General features: G+C 36.4%; 1 protein-coding gene, 1 long non-coding RNA gene and 1 pseudogene across 3 annotated transcripts in view; 1 reads left to right on the top strand and 2 right to left on the bottom strand.

Moving 5' to 3' along the window:
• The window catches only part of LOC127508102 (uncharacterized), a 54,425-nt gene extending 48,278 nt beyond the window's left edge, over positions 1-6,147 (top strand). For both annotated transcript variants that reach the window (XM_051885723.1, XM_051885724.1), the window contains 3 exons: positions 555-583; positions 1,538-1,594; positions 5,185-6,147. In XM_051885723.1, the coding sequence (XP_051741683.1) occupies positions 555-583; positions 1,538-1,594; positions 5,185-5,322 (224 nt within the window). In that variant the 3' untranslated portion in view covers positions 5,323-6,147. The remainder of the gene's footprint in view (positions 1-554; positions 584-1,537; positions 1,595-5,184) is intronic.
• Positions 6,148-6,982: 835 nt separating this feature from the next.
• On the bottom strand, positions 6,983-8,457 carry LOC127508234 (uncharacterized). Its single transcript, XR_007928731.1, has 4 exons — positions 8,244-8,457; positions 7,973-8,127; positions 7,829-7,891; positions 6,983-7,729 (listed from the first exon to the last, which is right to left on the bottom strand). It is a non-coding gene; the product is annotated as an uncharacterized LOC127508234 (long non-coding RNA).
• Positions 8,458-13,389: 4,932 nt separating this feature from the next.
• Positions 13,390-15,344, bottom strand: LOC127508182 (uncharacterized; annotated as a pseudogene).
• Positions 15,345-15,991: the final 647 nt, after the last annotated feature.

The following is a 15,991-nucleotide window of genomic DNA, read 5'->3' as shown; positions in this document are numbered from 1 at the left end:
AGTGTTTAATAATGATAAAAGTATTTATAATTTTAATAAACAGAATCATTTACACTTAATGTACAACAATACTGAGGTGCAAATAGTATGTATCTGCCAGTATAAAGTATAAATAGCATCTAATTACTATTTACTTATTGCAAAGAACTGCTACTTTCACATGGTAAATAGAATATATCACTATTTTCTATTTTTTAGCATCTACAGCTATTTCCACTTAGTGTAAATAGCTGCTTCCTTATTTTCCCAACTCCATTGGCAGGTAATTTGCAAAATAAAAAAAATGCACTTAAATTATTATTTATTTTTATTTTTTTCCCCCTTGGGATACCATGAAAATGAATATTAGTTCAATAACTTACCGTTCTGCCAGTTTTCACCTCTGATATTATAACAGTGATAAGAATTAAACTCAGAGTTCAAGTTTTAACTCAGAGTTGGTTGAAGCTCCTTATTGAAACGGGCCCCAGGACTCATCTATTATCCAGTCTGATGTGTTTTGAATCTGAATAATCCTGTAAATCTCTTTTCCTCCTCTGTCTCTGAACTCACAGGGATCAAACCATGTCTGGAGTCATGTCAGGTTAGTGTCATATTTAATGTAAATCAGATTTTATTAATTCACCTGCAGTATCACTTGATGTTAAGGTGCACTCAGTGATTTATGTTCATGTTTTGACTGAAGTCTTCATACAGACACACATGAGTGTGACACAGCATCACTGTAAAAATATGTATTTATATTAGGGATGTCAATTTACACAAATTCCCATGATCGATCGTCGTTTAAATTAACGATCAATTAATCGTTAGCCTTAATACCGAAGTATGCTACACTGCAGTGGCATATAGTCAACAGCATGACGGGGTGCAAATGCTGCTCAAAACACCGTGTTCCTCACCAAATGAATGAGAAGGGTTTTAATCTAAATAAAGGGCTAGTAGGATTGTAAAATGAGTTGATGTGATTGATCAGTTATTAAAATGCTTATTTAATAATCAAATATAACGACTAATACAACGCCGCCTCAGATGCGTGCTTGTCAGAATGTGCACTCCTGTTCACAATGTTTTATTACAATATTGTTCTCATTAATGTTATGTAATATGACAGTCCCAATCATAGTCATTATTAGTCGTGCATTGCTGTTTGAGCTGCGCGCGCTGAAGCTGATCACGGCACGCGTTAATTCTTAACCAAATGCATCCCATATGAGAGAAATCAGATATAGATAGACCTGCACAAAATAAACACAATATTACAACTTACATTTGCACAAAACAAAAGGCTGTGTGTCTGCTTTATGTTCAGCTGGTCATGTGATCACAGTATGGCCACCATGAGCCAAGAGAGAAAACACCTTATGTGGAATAAAACAGTTTCTTCCTGACTCTACATCATTTAAACTGGATTTGTAAAATATGCTATTCTTCCCTTTAAACGTGGACAGAATTACTGACTGCACCTTTAAATAAGTGTCAGAAACACATTCAGTGAAGATCTGTGTGTAAATGATCTGTCTTGTCGTGAACACAGAAGGCAATAAAGTCTCGTCGAACTGCAGCCGCTGGATCACAGAATCAGGAATCTCAGGTTAGTGTCAGAATTATGGATGATTTCACTTTTCCCGAGATTTCACTTTTCTCATTCCTGCTCCTGGAGAACATAAGCACTTTTTTGCTTCATTTGACACAAACCACTTCAGATAATTACAGACATGTTCAGTTCACTTAGTTTTGTTGTGGTCACAAGATATTAATTCATGGGAAAGTGATAATAAGTCGTGGCCCCGAGATCCTATGTTGAGGGAACAATATCTATTTCTCATGGCCACGAGTTTAATGTGTAAACAACCTGCGTTACCATAGCAACCTGGAATTATCAGAAATGCATAGACCAGAGGTCTCCAAACTCGGTCCTAGAGGGCCACCATCCTGCAGAGTTCAGCTCCAACCCCAATTAAACACTCCTGAACAGATAATCAATATCTAATATCTAATCAACATATCTAATTAGGCATACTAGAAACTTCCAGTCAGGTGTGTTGGAGCTAAACTCTGCTGGACAGTGTCCCAGATCAGTTCTCTACGGGTTTATGGAAGTTCAGGTCCATTTACTAATATATTTTTTATATATAAGCCTATAGCCTATATTACATGATCATATAATCTGATCATTTAAACAGTATTATTATAAATACACACTTTAATATGTGAATTGTATTATCAGAAAACTGAACATTTGGACTGTTTGACACTCCTGATGCTTCGAATCTTTTCCTGAAACAATCAGAGAAAAGCTTCAAAGATTCAAGAGGCTTCATTTCTCCTTCCCTACAGTAAATCTTAAAAGAATATGCCGTGTACATTTTTATCTATACCATCCAACAGTCTTTTAAATCCATTCACTGATCGTTTATTTTTATGTCATTTTTTTATTATTATTATTATTATCATTATTATCATTAGGTCTATTGGTTAAATTTTTTTATTCATTATAATGCATTTGCTTTATTTTCTCCTTCATTTCCTGTATCTCTTTACCTTAATCTTTCTTAATTTTGTTTAATTTTGTTTAATTTTGTGTGTGTGTGAATATGTGTGTGTATATGTGTGTGTGTATATATATATATATATATATATACATACATACATACATATATATATATATACACACACACACACACAGGTGCTGGTCATATAATTAGAATATCATCAAAAAGTTGATTTATTTCACTAATTCCATTCAAAAAGTGAAACTTGTATATTATATTCATTCATTACACACAGACTGATATATTTCAAATGTTTATTTCTTTTAATTTTGATGATAATAACTGACAAATAAGGAAAATCCCAAATTCAGTATCTCAGAAAATTAGAATATTGTGAAAAGGTTCAATATTGAAGACACCTGGTGCCACACTCTAATCAGCTAATTAACTCAAAACACCTGCAAAGGCCTTTAAATGGTCTCTCAGTCTAGTTCGGTAGGCTACACAATCATGGGGAAGACTGCTGACTTGACAGTTGTCCAGAAGACGACCATTGACACATTGCACACAGAGGGCAAGACACAAAAGGTCATTGCAAAAGAGGCTGGCTGTTCACAGAGCTCTGTGTCCAAGCACATTAATATAGAGGTGAAGGGAAGGAAAAGATGTGGTAGAAAAAAAGTGTACAAGCAATAGGGATAACCGCACCCTGGAGAGGATTGTGAAACAAAACCCATTCAAAAAATGTGGGGGAGATTCACAAAGAGTGGACTGCAGCTGGAGTCAGTGCTTCAAGAACCACTACGCACAGACGTATGCAAGACATGGGTTTCAGCTGTTGCATTCCTTGTGTCAAGCCACTCTTGAACAACAGACAGCGTCAGAAGCGTCTCGCCTGGGCTAAAGACAAAAAGGACTGGACTGCTGCTGAGTGGTCCAAAGTTATGTTCTCTGATGAAAGTAAATTTTGCATTTCCTTTGGAAATCAGGGTCCCAGAGTCTGGAGGAAGAGAGGAGAGGCACACAATCCATGTTGCTTGAGGTCCAGTGTAAAGTTTCCACAGTCAGTGATGGTTTGGGGTGCCATGTCATCTGCTGGTGTTGGTCCACTGTGTTTTCTGAGGTCCAAGGTCAACGCAGCCGTATACCAGGAAGTTTTAGAGCACTTCATGCTTCCTGCTGCTGACCAACTTTATGGAGATGCAGATTTCATTTTCCAACAGGACTTGGCACCTGCACACAGTGCCAAAGCTACCAGTACCTGGTTTAAGGACCATGGTATCCCTGTTCTTAATTGGCCAGCAAACTCGCCTGACCTTAACCCCATAGAAAATCTATGGGGTATTGTGAAGAGGAAGATGCGATATGCCAGACCCAACAATGCAGAAGAGCTGAAGGCCACTATCAGAGCAACCTGGGCTCTTATAACACCTGAGCAGTGCCACAGACTAATCGACTCCATGCCACGCCGCATTGCTGCAGTAATTCAGGCAAAAGGAGCCCCAACTAAGTATTGAGTGCTGTACATGCTCATACTTTTCATGTTCATACTTTTCAGTTGGCCAAGATTTCTAAAAATCCTTTCTTAGTATTGGTCTTAAGTAATATTCTAATTTTCTGAGATACTGAATTTGGGATTTTCCTTAGTTGTCAGTTATAATCATCAAAATTAAAAGAAATAAACATTTGAAATATATCAGTCTGTGTGTAATGAATGAATATAATATACAAGTTTCACTTTTTGAATGGAATTAGTGAAATAAATCAACTTTTTGATGATATTCAAATTATATGACCAGCACCTGTATATGTGTGTGTGTGTATATATATATATATATATATATATATATATATACGCATACATACATACATTATATATATATATATATATAATGTATGTATGTATGTGTATATATATATATATATATATACACACATACATATATATAAATAAATACATAATAATCTACTTACAGCCTGTTTTTTCATGCCAATAAAACTTTGATTATATGACTTGATTTCTGTTTGTATTTTACAGGAAGTTCACTTTATGGGAATTTAACATATTTCATTTTATTTAGGTTTAATAGGCATAATAATAATAAAAATAAATAAAGACACGATCAGTGAATGGATTTAAAAGGCTGGGATGGGATGAATAAAAATGTTTTCTTGTAGGCCTTTATTATTTAATGTTCTTACATATTCTTTTAGTATGTATTAATAACAAACTTCATTTGAATGCCGTCTATAGGCAACATCACGCGTTTTAAAATGGCAGTATATCATTCCCTCAACAAAGGATCTCAAGACCACGACTCTACATCGCGTTACCTCGAAAAAATGGCTACGACATATCACGTTCCCACAAATTAATATCCTGTTGCCACGACAAAACTAAGTGAACTGAACATGTCCCCTCCCACAACTAATTGACTGAAATATCTGTAACACCACATCCTGATCATCTGCTCTAATAGTCCCACAAGTACTATATTATATACTAAAGTTATACTAAAGTTATCAGCAGCAGGTCATGTGATTTTGAAACATTTCCTCCAACTTAAAACAGAAAATGCTTCTATGTGGTAAAACTGTTGTAATGAGGAGACTCCAGGAGCAGGACTGAGAATCACTGCTGTGAAACTGTTGAAAACACGTGTTAAAACATGTCTTATTCTGAACCCAGAATGCAGCAGCTTCTGATGAAACTCTAGCCGCTGGATCAAACCAGAACCAGAACACAGCAGAATCACATGAGATGAATCCTCTACTGAGTAAACAAAACCAAGAGACTCAGCTGGATTCAGTGGTTTCACAAACATGATCAACAATCAGAGAAATACACTCCTGAGACAGTGATTTAAGAGTTCAGTCTCGTTCTTCATTTGTTATTGAGGCCGTTTTTTCGAATGCACGTTTTGTTGTTTCTTGGTTTTGTAAATATCTGTAAATATATGCAGGATGTTTAACTGTCATCACACTTGTTCTTTGTATTCATGTAACAGTGATTTGCTTTTATAACTAATTCTAGCTGTAAACCAACTTCAACAGTATATTGAAACTGAGACTCAAGATCAACAGGGAGAAAAATCAGTGTTATAATTTTTATTGTAAGAATCGATTGAGGTTTGAGTCTCAGTACAGGATCATTATTTCAGTAAATGTTAAGTTCTGGGTCTCTTACACCCTTCAGAAACACTGAGACTGAATATTCAAACCTTCAGATGGAAGATCAGATCCTTCATGTAATATCAAAACTCCTCTGAGTTTTTGTTACCTTCCTTCCTCTTCCTCTTGTACTTCCTCTGTAAATCTTTCCTCATAAAGTTTCCAGCCCAGAATGAGCCCAAACACAGAGTCTTACAAGCTCATGATCAGCCATTCTCCTCCATAATACTGAGTCTGGAAAGCAGATCAAGAAATTAATACATTTATAACTCTAAATTGTACTGTAATTTCTAAATGGTGATCAAAACATTTAATTCTTTATGTGGAAAACAGAATGAGAGATTTGGCTAAATGTCCACCTATTGTTTGTATTTATAGTGTATTTATTGTTCTTCTTGTCTTTGTATTGTGTAACATTGTGCTTTATTTCATGTTGTAAATGTATTTAATAAATGTAATGTTTCTATATGACTAAAACTAACTTTGACTGCTCTTACTGCTGCTGCAGTGTGTAGTATGTGTAATGTGCTGCACAGTATGCATGTTTTCTGTACGCGCAGAACATCTGGAAGTATGGGAATACAGTATCCCACAATGCAATGTGTTTCACTTGATTTTCCATATCCATTGTTATCAGAGTACCAGAAAAAAATATTAGACATGATTTTTAACATCTCAGTCTTTCCTATGGAGCCCTGCACATGACATGCAGGAAAAAAATAGTAGTCTAAATCGTGCGCATGATTTACTAATTCATTCCCTCGTAAATCGTGCGCACGATTTAATTTTTTTTTCTTGCATGTCATGTGCGGGGCTCCGTACTTTCCTTATCAGACTGCCAGAAGGCATTTCAGTCATTCTGACCGGTGAGATGCGTTTCTACTCCACTCCACTAGATGGCAGCATCGCGTCTCAGATGGACTCATGAAAAACAACTTCACTTTCTTACCTGGTACTTTTGGTTTACAGCAAATCAAAAAGCACAATCCAGTTGGAATAGCATATCCAACACAAAACATAAATGGAAATATGTTTTAGAGCAGCAGAAATTCTCTTACTTTAGGTGAAAGTGAAGTCTTGCCATCATCCACAGAACAGCATCTGGATCGTTTACCTGAAGAAAAGAAAAGAATGTAGAAAAACAGCAATTTGTTATGTATATATATTCTATATATTGTAATATATTAACACATATATTTTTCAGTTTATTTAACCCATTTATTGTATTGATTATAAATATGAAAATATATTTTCATTCTGTGAAGGCCGGAACACACCAAGCCGATGGTTGGCCGTCAGGCAGTTTTTGTTTGTCGGCCGACTAAGTTTTCTCAGTGTGTTCTGCACCGTCGGCTGAAGTTGGTCCTCGTCGGCTTTTTTCCGGCCGATTCGAAATGTTGAATCGGCGCTCGTTGGTCCGTCGGGCCCTCTGATCATTCTGATTGGCTGTTCAGCTACTGCCACCTGCTGGTACGGAAAGGCATTTCATCTTGCGCAGGCGCAGAACGGACGTGCTACTTGGCCGTCGGGTGTCGAGCATCGGTTTGGTGTGTCAGGGCAACTTTGGACACAGACGCTGCCGACGTGAGCCAACCCCGCAGTCTGCTTTCGTCGCCACTAGTTCGTCGGAGTCGGCTTGGTGTGTTCCGGCCTTAAGGGACTGGCTACCATCTAAGACATGAAATAACTTGAAATAAGAAATGCGCTTGAAATAAGATGCCAAGATCTGCTGGGAAAGAAACGTTAGGAAAGAACACCAATGTGATGAACTTCTACTTGCCTTTCCGTCAACTGTTGATCCAGGTTTAAAAAAAAAAAAAAAAAAACTCTGGGAGCTCTGCAAACATAAACTTTCCAACTTTAAACGTGATGGACACGGTTACAGATTGACCACATCTGGGAAACGAAACGCCACAAACATGAGTTATACCAGTAGTCATACCTTAGAGGTTTCATTCAGGCACAGACGGGTCACCTCAGGAACCAAAACATAGGGAAACGGTCCACAACACCAACGATCCACCACCAACACTTGACCAGGTACAGGTTGCCCATAGGTGTTTCTGGGAAACATTACAAGAAACAGGATCAAGAACTGACCAACCACACAACAAAAAAAGTAGCATCAAGAAAATAGTCACTCGCTTGCCACAAAACTCAACTTTCAGTCCCACATCTCCAACGCATGTGTGATGTGTTTACACTGATGTCAAACTTAGGTAAAACTAAACCAGAAACAAATACTCTTTAAAATTACAACCTCAGACCTTCAGTACTTTTGCATAAAATCGCACGCAATGACTTACCATATTTTTTCACTTCAAAAGCCTGGGAATTCATTCTGTCACCAATAAAATCATGTATATCCCGATCAGAGCCTCTGGGGTTAAAGCATGAGAAAGCTCCAGTATCCGGTTGAGGAAACATTTGTCCTCTGACCAATCCAGTAATAATGCTTGTCCTAGTAAAACAATTAACAGCTCAGAAAGCCTTCAAAACCATTGTGAAAAGTACAAAGACAACATCCAGAAATAAAGCAGTGTCATGTCTATTCAAAGACTTGGAGCGAATTCTCACCTCCACCACAACCAGACTGTACTGCAAGACACAAACACAGGAATATCAGGCATTGACTTATGCAGCAAGTCATAAAAAAAAGCACAATTTATATTGACTGAGGTTTGTGCATCTAAAAACTACCTGCAATTTGTTTGCAGTGAGACTGCTTAATATGACAAAAGAGAACTTTTTCATTTTCCAAACCGCTGGTCCAGCATAATGTCATACAGGTATAAATTCCTTTTTAATTGGCCATTTAATCGTTTAATTAAGGTTTGTACATGCTAGTTTTCATGGCAGAATTTAACATAAATATTCTGGAGCTGCCAGTTTGCTACATTTCAAATGATTATTAAACAGCAAGCACAAACTATGCGAATTTGGCAGCCCTTCCGGCGCACTCAGTGTCCGAATTCACTCGTTTCATTCACTCCTTCAAGTCAGCGGCGCAAAAATGGAGTATGCAGTATATGCAGTGCACAGGGGCGCCGCACGGAGGGGGGCGCCATTGTGCCAAAACTTCTTTGAAAATCTTTTTGAATAAAACGTTTAAAATAAATTAAAAAATGATGTTTGTTGAAAAATAATGTTTGTTTAGCATTTTAATTTAGCCGTTGCTCTGTTACGGACAGTCACATGTCCAAAATGGACAGAGGAGGGAAGCGGTCTGGGGCGCAGAACAGAAAATGTAAAAAAGAAAATGAAAAACTGTCTTAAAATGAGGACATCGATGTCCAAGTGGATAACAAGAAATTGGTAAGCGTAACCTATCATTATCACTGTAAGTGTTTGATGTCTTACACCGGTCGGTCTGTGTAGCGCCGCTTCAAGTCTTTTATGAATGATCCGCTGAATCACTTTTGTTACGTTCAAAACGCAGATTCAGAAATGAAACACTGCTGTGTGTTGCGTGGAGACGAACAGTTCTGCTTTGTCTTTATAGTTTCATTGGCAAAATTGAACAAAACAGACAATATTTTGTCTAAAATAACACAATATAAACTTACTGAGCTGTTGTATGAAATCAGTAACCTATTTGCATATATTTGGGACAAAAACAGCACTCGTGTAATACTGAAATCCGTTACTTTTGTGATACTGCTTAACTCATATGATAAATATGAGACAAAAACTCAATAAGGGGCATTTTTGCTCCAATATCTTGAGTTTTATGGACATGCTAACTGCATTCTATAAGCTCTATCGCATAGTGAGTTGTTGCCCTGCATTATATTCCTCATCAGGCAACTGTATGTAATGTCAGACCTACATAGGTTTGGGGCGGGGCAAGTGCATTCAAAATTAATGTTTTATTATTATTATTATTATTATTTGTTTTATTTTACCGTAATTAATTAATCAAATTAACGTGTTAAATCGACAGTAAAATGCAGGGAGTTTTCTGTGAGGGTTAGGGGATAGAGTATAGAGTGACAAGAAAATTGAAAAATGTGAGAAAATGTGAATCTTTTGGATTTTCTGCATTAATTGATCATATCATCAATTGCTCAATGTCATATTCATTAAAGTCACAAGTACAAACACAATGTAGTTAACATAATAACATACAAAAATATAATCATGTCTTTATTTAACATCCCATTAATCATTCACAGTGTTATGAAAAAAAGTAAGTGAAAAGTTTAGAGTGGGCAGTTTAACTGCTCAAGACAAACAAGGACTCATGAACAACAAACACAACACTAAAAAAACAGATGGTCATCAAAAAACAACAACAACAACAACAAAAAAATAAAAGTCTGTTCAATAAAGGCATGAAAGAAAATGATTGTTTGTGTTGTAGTGTGTCACATTGTGTTTCGTCTATACTTGTGGCTTTGATGAAGATCAGATGAAAAAATTCTGACAAATTAATACAGAAAACCAACCAAGTCCAAAAGGTTCACACACGTTTTCTTGCCACTGTACTACAGAATATATTATGTGTGTGTGTGTGTGTGTGTGTGTGTGTGTGTGTGTGTATGCTAGTGCCTGGTAATATTATATAATTATATAATTAAACAGGCATTATAATCAAACACAGAGAGCATTGAAACAGTCCAAATTAATAGAGCACAAACCGCCTACTCAAAAACACAACAGCAACAAATAAGCGTGCATATGGACAACAGGGGTGGGAGAAAAAATATCGATGCATAGATGCAACGATTCTGGATCGATTATGAGCTTATTTTCCTATTTTCCTTACTAATGCTCTACGAAGGCATCATTTATGTTGTTTACTGTGGGCTTATATATTAAAATATGAAATTCACTGACAGAAAGCTGCTTTCGATTTCAAATTCTCACGTTCGCTTTGTGAAGCGCGCTCGCGCACGCGGCTGTGTGCGACTAGTGCTTAAATGCACGTGCTTCTCAAAATGCTTTTATGACGCGAAATTGATATAAACACAGTTATGTCTTAAAGACAGGACAGAAACTTCTTATATTTCAAAAGAGATCTGTGCATAGTCTGGATGCAGCTTATTAGACCTCCCGCTATGGCATCAGTAATAATCAAACAACTAAAGCTGAGAAAGTGAAAAATCACTCACAGCTCTTGAAAGGTAAATATTCTGAAAAATGTTCTGAAAGCACTCTTTGTTTATTGCTTGTAATGTTTCGTTGTTCCTCTTTATTATTTACTAGGCGACTCGCTTGTTTTGTAACTTTATATATGTCCCTATATAAAATTCTTAACATACAGTTGTATTAATGTATTTTTTTTACTTTTAATTATTTTAACTTATAATTCCATATGTAATTAAATGCAATTAATAAGCAAATTAATTAATACGAAAAAAAAGTATCAAGAATCCTTTTGGAATTGGATCGGATCGTGAGGTGCCTAAAAATTCCATTTCCCACCCCCTAGATAAGATATATATATATATTGCCTGCAATTTCACTAAGGTCTACTAAAATGTGATTCCAATCTTATTTTTTTTTTTTCATATTGCGATATAAAATCGATATCGTCTGGACAGTGGAAAATATTTTGATATGAATTTTAGCTCATATCGCCCACCCTATTATCAGCAGCTTATCATGTTGCTCAGGTGCTAATTACCCTCCTCCATCCCCAGCTCCTCCTCTTGTCCAATCAGGACTTGGCCTCTGATATACCAGACTAATTCTTCTTGAATTATGTTGTTTCATTAAATTATTGTCATTAAGAACATTAATGATACCTTTATGTCGGTTCTGTTCACCCTAAGGGGGGTTATCGCTGCTCTCCCTGCTCTTTTTCAAACCGGACAATGGATCATTCGACCACCGAATCCAGCAGTGTCTGCCATAATATCGAAGTAAGTGTGCATCATTGATCATCGTTCTCGCTAAAGATATTTTCTCATAACATGAGATCTGTAGTTTAGTTTAAAGAAAAACTATTGTGCTCCTAGCACTCCTCGCTGTCATTAAAACAGCGTAACACAGGAAAAGTGTTCAAAAGTAACCACATGTCTATCTAAATTCATATCATTTTTAACTTCTGCGTAATGACTTTATGTAATTTCAATGTTTATTGCCATTAATGAGAGTGTCATATTTAATCTAAATGTATATCAAATGTAAAACAGAGTTTAAGATCATTCTGTTTACTTCATTACTTTTCTCACTCTAGTAAAGGCGTTTGTGCGCATGGACTTGAGTTTCCGTATAGTGCGCACATATTTACGGCAAGTTTAATTTTTATAAATCCTGATATGTGCTTGGAAAATTCCGTACGCATATTTCTATGCCCATTTTGTGCGTATGTAATAGTTATACATCAGGCCCCTGGTCTGTATTTTCATTGCTGTTGTGTTTTTATTGTGTCTGTTGTTGTTTTGTGTACATGACTGACTTGTTCAGCATCTATCGCAACTTATCAGTTGATGAGTCTAATCAAGCCCTTATTCACCAGTTGTTCATTTGTTCTTCCCTATTTATACCTCAGTTTGTGCATTCATTTCTCATCAGTTCATTGTTGTCATCATCTCACCATTTTGTTCTCATCTAGAGTTTAATTTCATTGCCCCCGTCTATTTAAGCTTCGATTATTTTTCCTGTCGATCACAAACCAGCCTGGAATATACAGATGGGACTATCCACCTGAATTCTGATTGTCCACCTGTTCAAGTTCATTGTCTAAGTCTAGTCGGCCTCCAGTGGCCTGTTGCACAAAGCCAGTTTTAGTTGCTACCAACCCAGGTAAGTTTGAGATTAGTTTGAGCAAACCCTGTTTTTTCAGGCTCATGAAGGTGGATTGGTTTTTAGTGGTGTTCATCACCATGGTAATTTACACTACACGGCTAACCTGCTCTGGAGTTTTTTATTCTGGGTTAGTGATTGCAGACCAAAACTGGACCAATCAGCTGTGAGCAAAGTGACATGTATCTGATACAATAAAAACCACTCCCCCTGTATCTCTCCCTCCAAATTAAATCAGTTTATAGTGAAAAAAATAAATAAATTAGAGACAAAATTGCAAATTTTGCTGCTAATTCTTTATTATATTTATATGATATGAATTATAATTACTTTTAATTCATATAATATATTCATATAATTATTATTATTAATTGACAAGTAATATTAAACTTTGCTTTTAAATTAATATAAATATAATACAGGTATTCATATATACTGCTTTTAAACGTGTATTCATTTGAGCTCTTTGTGAACATATATAATTAGGCCTATTTCTTTGATTCACATCCTGCATTGATATAGTCAGATATTTTCTTTCAGTTGCCTTCTCAAACTTTCGCTGCAGCAGCAGTTTATTCCTGCCTTGTAAACGCTTTTAATTTCATGATGATTTTCAAAATGATCTCTTAATCTTCAGGAGAAAAGAGAATTTGCCATATCTCTTGCGAGAAGTCAATCAAACTGATGCTCTGCATGTCTCGTGTGATTGGCTGTTTGCTGCACGTGTCACTCTTTCAGGTGCACACACTTCAGAGTTAAACGCAAACTCTGGATCAAACCTGAGTTGACAGGGAACGTTTATACCGAGTGTTATGAGACTGCTGAACCTGATCTAAACCAGGTTGCATTTATCTGGATTTGTCAACTCCGAACCTACTCTGAAACTCAGCTAGCTTCGTGCAACAGGCCACAGGCCACACACACACACACACACACACACACACACACACACACACACACACACACACAATTAGAGTTTATTTGCATCAGTTGTGTTCCATCTCTTAATGTCAACAAAGAGCAATCAGTTATATCTAGGGACTGATTTTAGAAGAAAATAGTATCTGAGAGCCACTTTAAAGCACTGATGTGAGAAAGACAGTGATGATGTACCTTTAGATCCGTGTGTGTTTATAATTGAGGGATCCTGAGAGTTTGTGATGTGGACTGGAATTACTCCTGTCGTTGAATCATCTTTACACAAGATAACTCTAGCTTTATCAATCATTATATTGGCACATCTAACAGAGACCTTTCCATAACTGATTCATGAGATTGTTTTCTCACCTGAATACTTGACAGTGAATCTGACTGAGGTCTTGAGTTGATTTCTGAGAGTAAGCTGACATCTCCACTCTCTGTTGTCATCTTCATTCAGGAGTGTTGTAGTCAGATTGATGGTACAGTGACATGATGAGAATAATATCTGATATTTGGAGTCTGTCGTCAGATCAATACCAGACTGATTCACCCACAACAGCTGAAGACCCTCAGAATGGACCCAATCATCACAGGGAGATCCAGTATATGAATACAACTGACAGGAGAGAGTCACAGAGCGACCTGGACTGATCTCAGTCTGTGAGGATGATGATGATGATGGAGATGGAGACACTGAAACTGAACACAAGACACAAATCACAGACTTTTCAATAACCATGCAAGTTTAAACGAAGAATCTTCCCTTTTTACACTGACCACATAATTGTAAACTTACCGTGAAGAACATGCAGATAAACACGTGCATCAGTTCCTTGTTGTTTGTCATTCACAAATTGTTGGCAGGTGTATAATCCAGAATCTTCTTCTGTGACGTTCTTGATGTTCAGAGAGCAGTCAGACCCCAGACTCAGTCTCTCATCTCTCTGTGTCTTTCTTCTTTTTCCCTAAACCAATCAGTTTAACTGCTGCTGAATGTCTGAATCTGTTATAGCTCCATGTAGTTGAGTTGCAGTCGGAAAGAGCATTATTACAGGGCAGACGGACGTTTTCACCAGAACTGATGAACACATGAGCATAGTTCACTCCACTGGTACCTGAAACACAGTACATTTGAGAGATAATTATATTATATATTAAATGAAACTTTATTGTATGTCTACATTGAGCTCTTTCACAGAAGTCTTAGAGATCATGTAGAAATGTGTCTACCTGTGAGAAGTGAAGAGAGAATGATCAGTCCCAGCAGACACAGATCACACTTATCAGCCATTTTCTGTTTCTGTCAGTCTTTCTTTTCAATAGGTATAGCGCTTCGTTTAAACACCAAGTCCCTCCTGTGTTTGTGAACTTCCTCTGATCTGACTGAATCCTGCTAGAGTTGATATTTAGTGATGCCGTGCCAGTGCATAATGGAGAAGTGCTGCTTCACATGTCTTTTGTAAATATCCACTTGAAATCAAGTGGATTTCACTACTAATATGTCCTTTTACTTGATGCTTAAATGTAATTTGCAGTACACATATTGTAATTTAGCTCCTTTTAACAAAGTAATTTGATCAACAGCAAAAAAAAAAAAGCTAAAAGAGTAGGTACTATATAGCCTGATCTCGTTGAGTATGAATGCGATCCAGAAATCATCCGCCATGTTGAAGTTATCATGTGACCTACGACATTATCACAAGCGTAACTTAAAAGATATGAGTGACAGGTTTAATTCATCATAGGGTTAATTTAAGTTCTTATATTTTAACCCTACTAATGTGACCCACAGTTTTATCCTTAAAGATATTATTTTTTATTACGAAAACCCAAAATCGTGATGTCTTCAATATGTTGTTAATTGCTTTATTTTATATGCAGACATTTTCATCCACAAACAAAAGTGGCTTAAATCTTCTTTATGTTTTTCTCTTTTTGTTGTTGAATTTAAAGCTGCAGTCCGTAACTTTTTAAAAATGATCCAAAATCAATTTTTGAGCAAGTACAGAAGTCTTTTTAAACCCTAGTATCTATACTTCTACCTGAGTAATGAATGTGAATACTTTTGACACCAGTGTCAGGCTTATAAATAACAAAATAAATAAATAACTAAATAAATAACATTTTTTTTAAACTTATTTAACCTTGTCATTGTGCTTTTTTTCTGTGTATATAGTCTCATATTATGATGTACATAAACCCTTTATATATGTATATGTATGCACAGCTACGAGTGTGATATTGCGTTTATTCAACAGTTCGACGCCACGAGTGTGTAAATATATAAACAACAACGGAGTGTCTTTAAAAATCCTCTTTCGTGCAGAATTACTTCCTTCTGGCACGGATTCAAATCTCAAGTTAACAGTTTGACCAAGCTTCCATTACTAATTTTAAAACTAGTAATGAAGGAACGTTGAGTCGCTTCATTGAAACTCATTGTATTTTGTACATTGTATATGAGAGAGAGGGAGAGAGAGAGAGAGAGATGGCCTGAGCGAGCATTACGTTACCTGTGTCTAATATAACATTCATTCTTCAGGTCGATGTCCATAATATTATATCCATTATAAAAATCATCATGGCCCTATGGCTCACCACAGGACTAGATCAGTCCATTAGGATGAATACATCGGCAGAAGATGTCAATC

This window comes from Ctenopharyngodon idella, chromosome 3, assembly GCF_019924925.1.
Source record: "Ctenopharyngodon idella isolate HZGC_01 chromosome 3, HZGC01, whole genome shotgun sequence".
Taxonomy (NCBI): Eukaryota; Metazoa; Chordata; class Actinopteri; order Cypriniformes; family Xenocyprididae; genus Ctenopharyngodon; species Ctenopharyngodon idella.
This window is presented reverse-complemented; position numbering and strand designations above follow the sequence as displayed.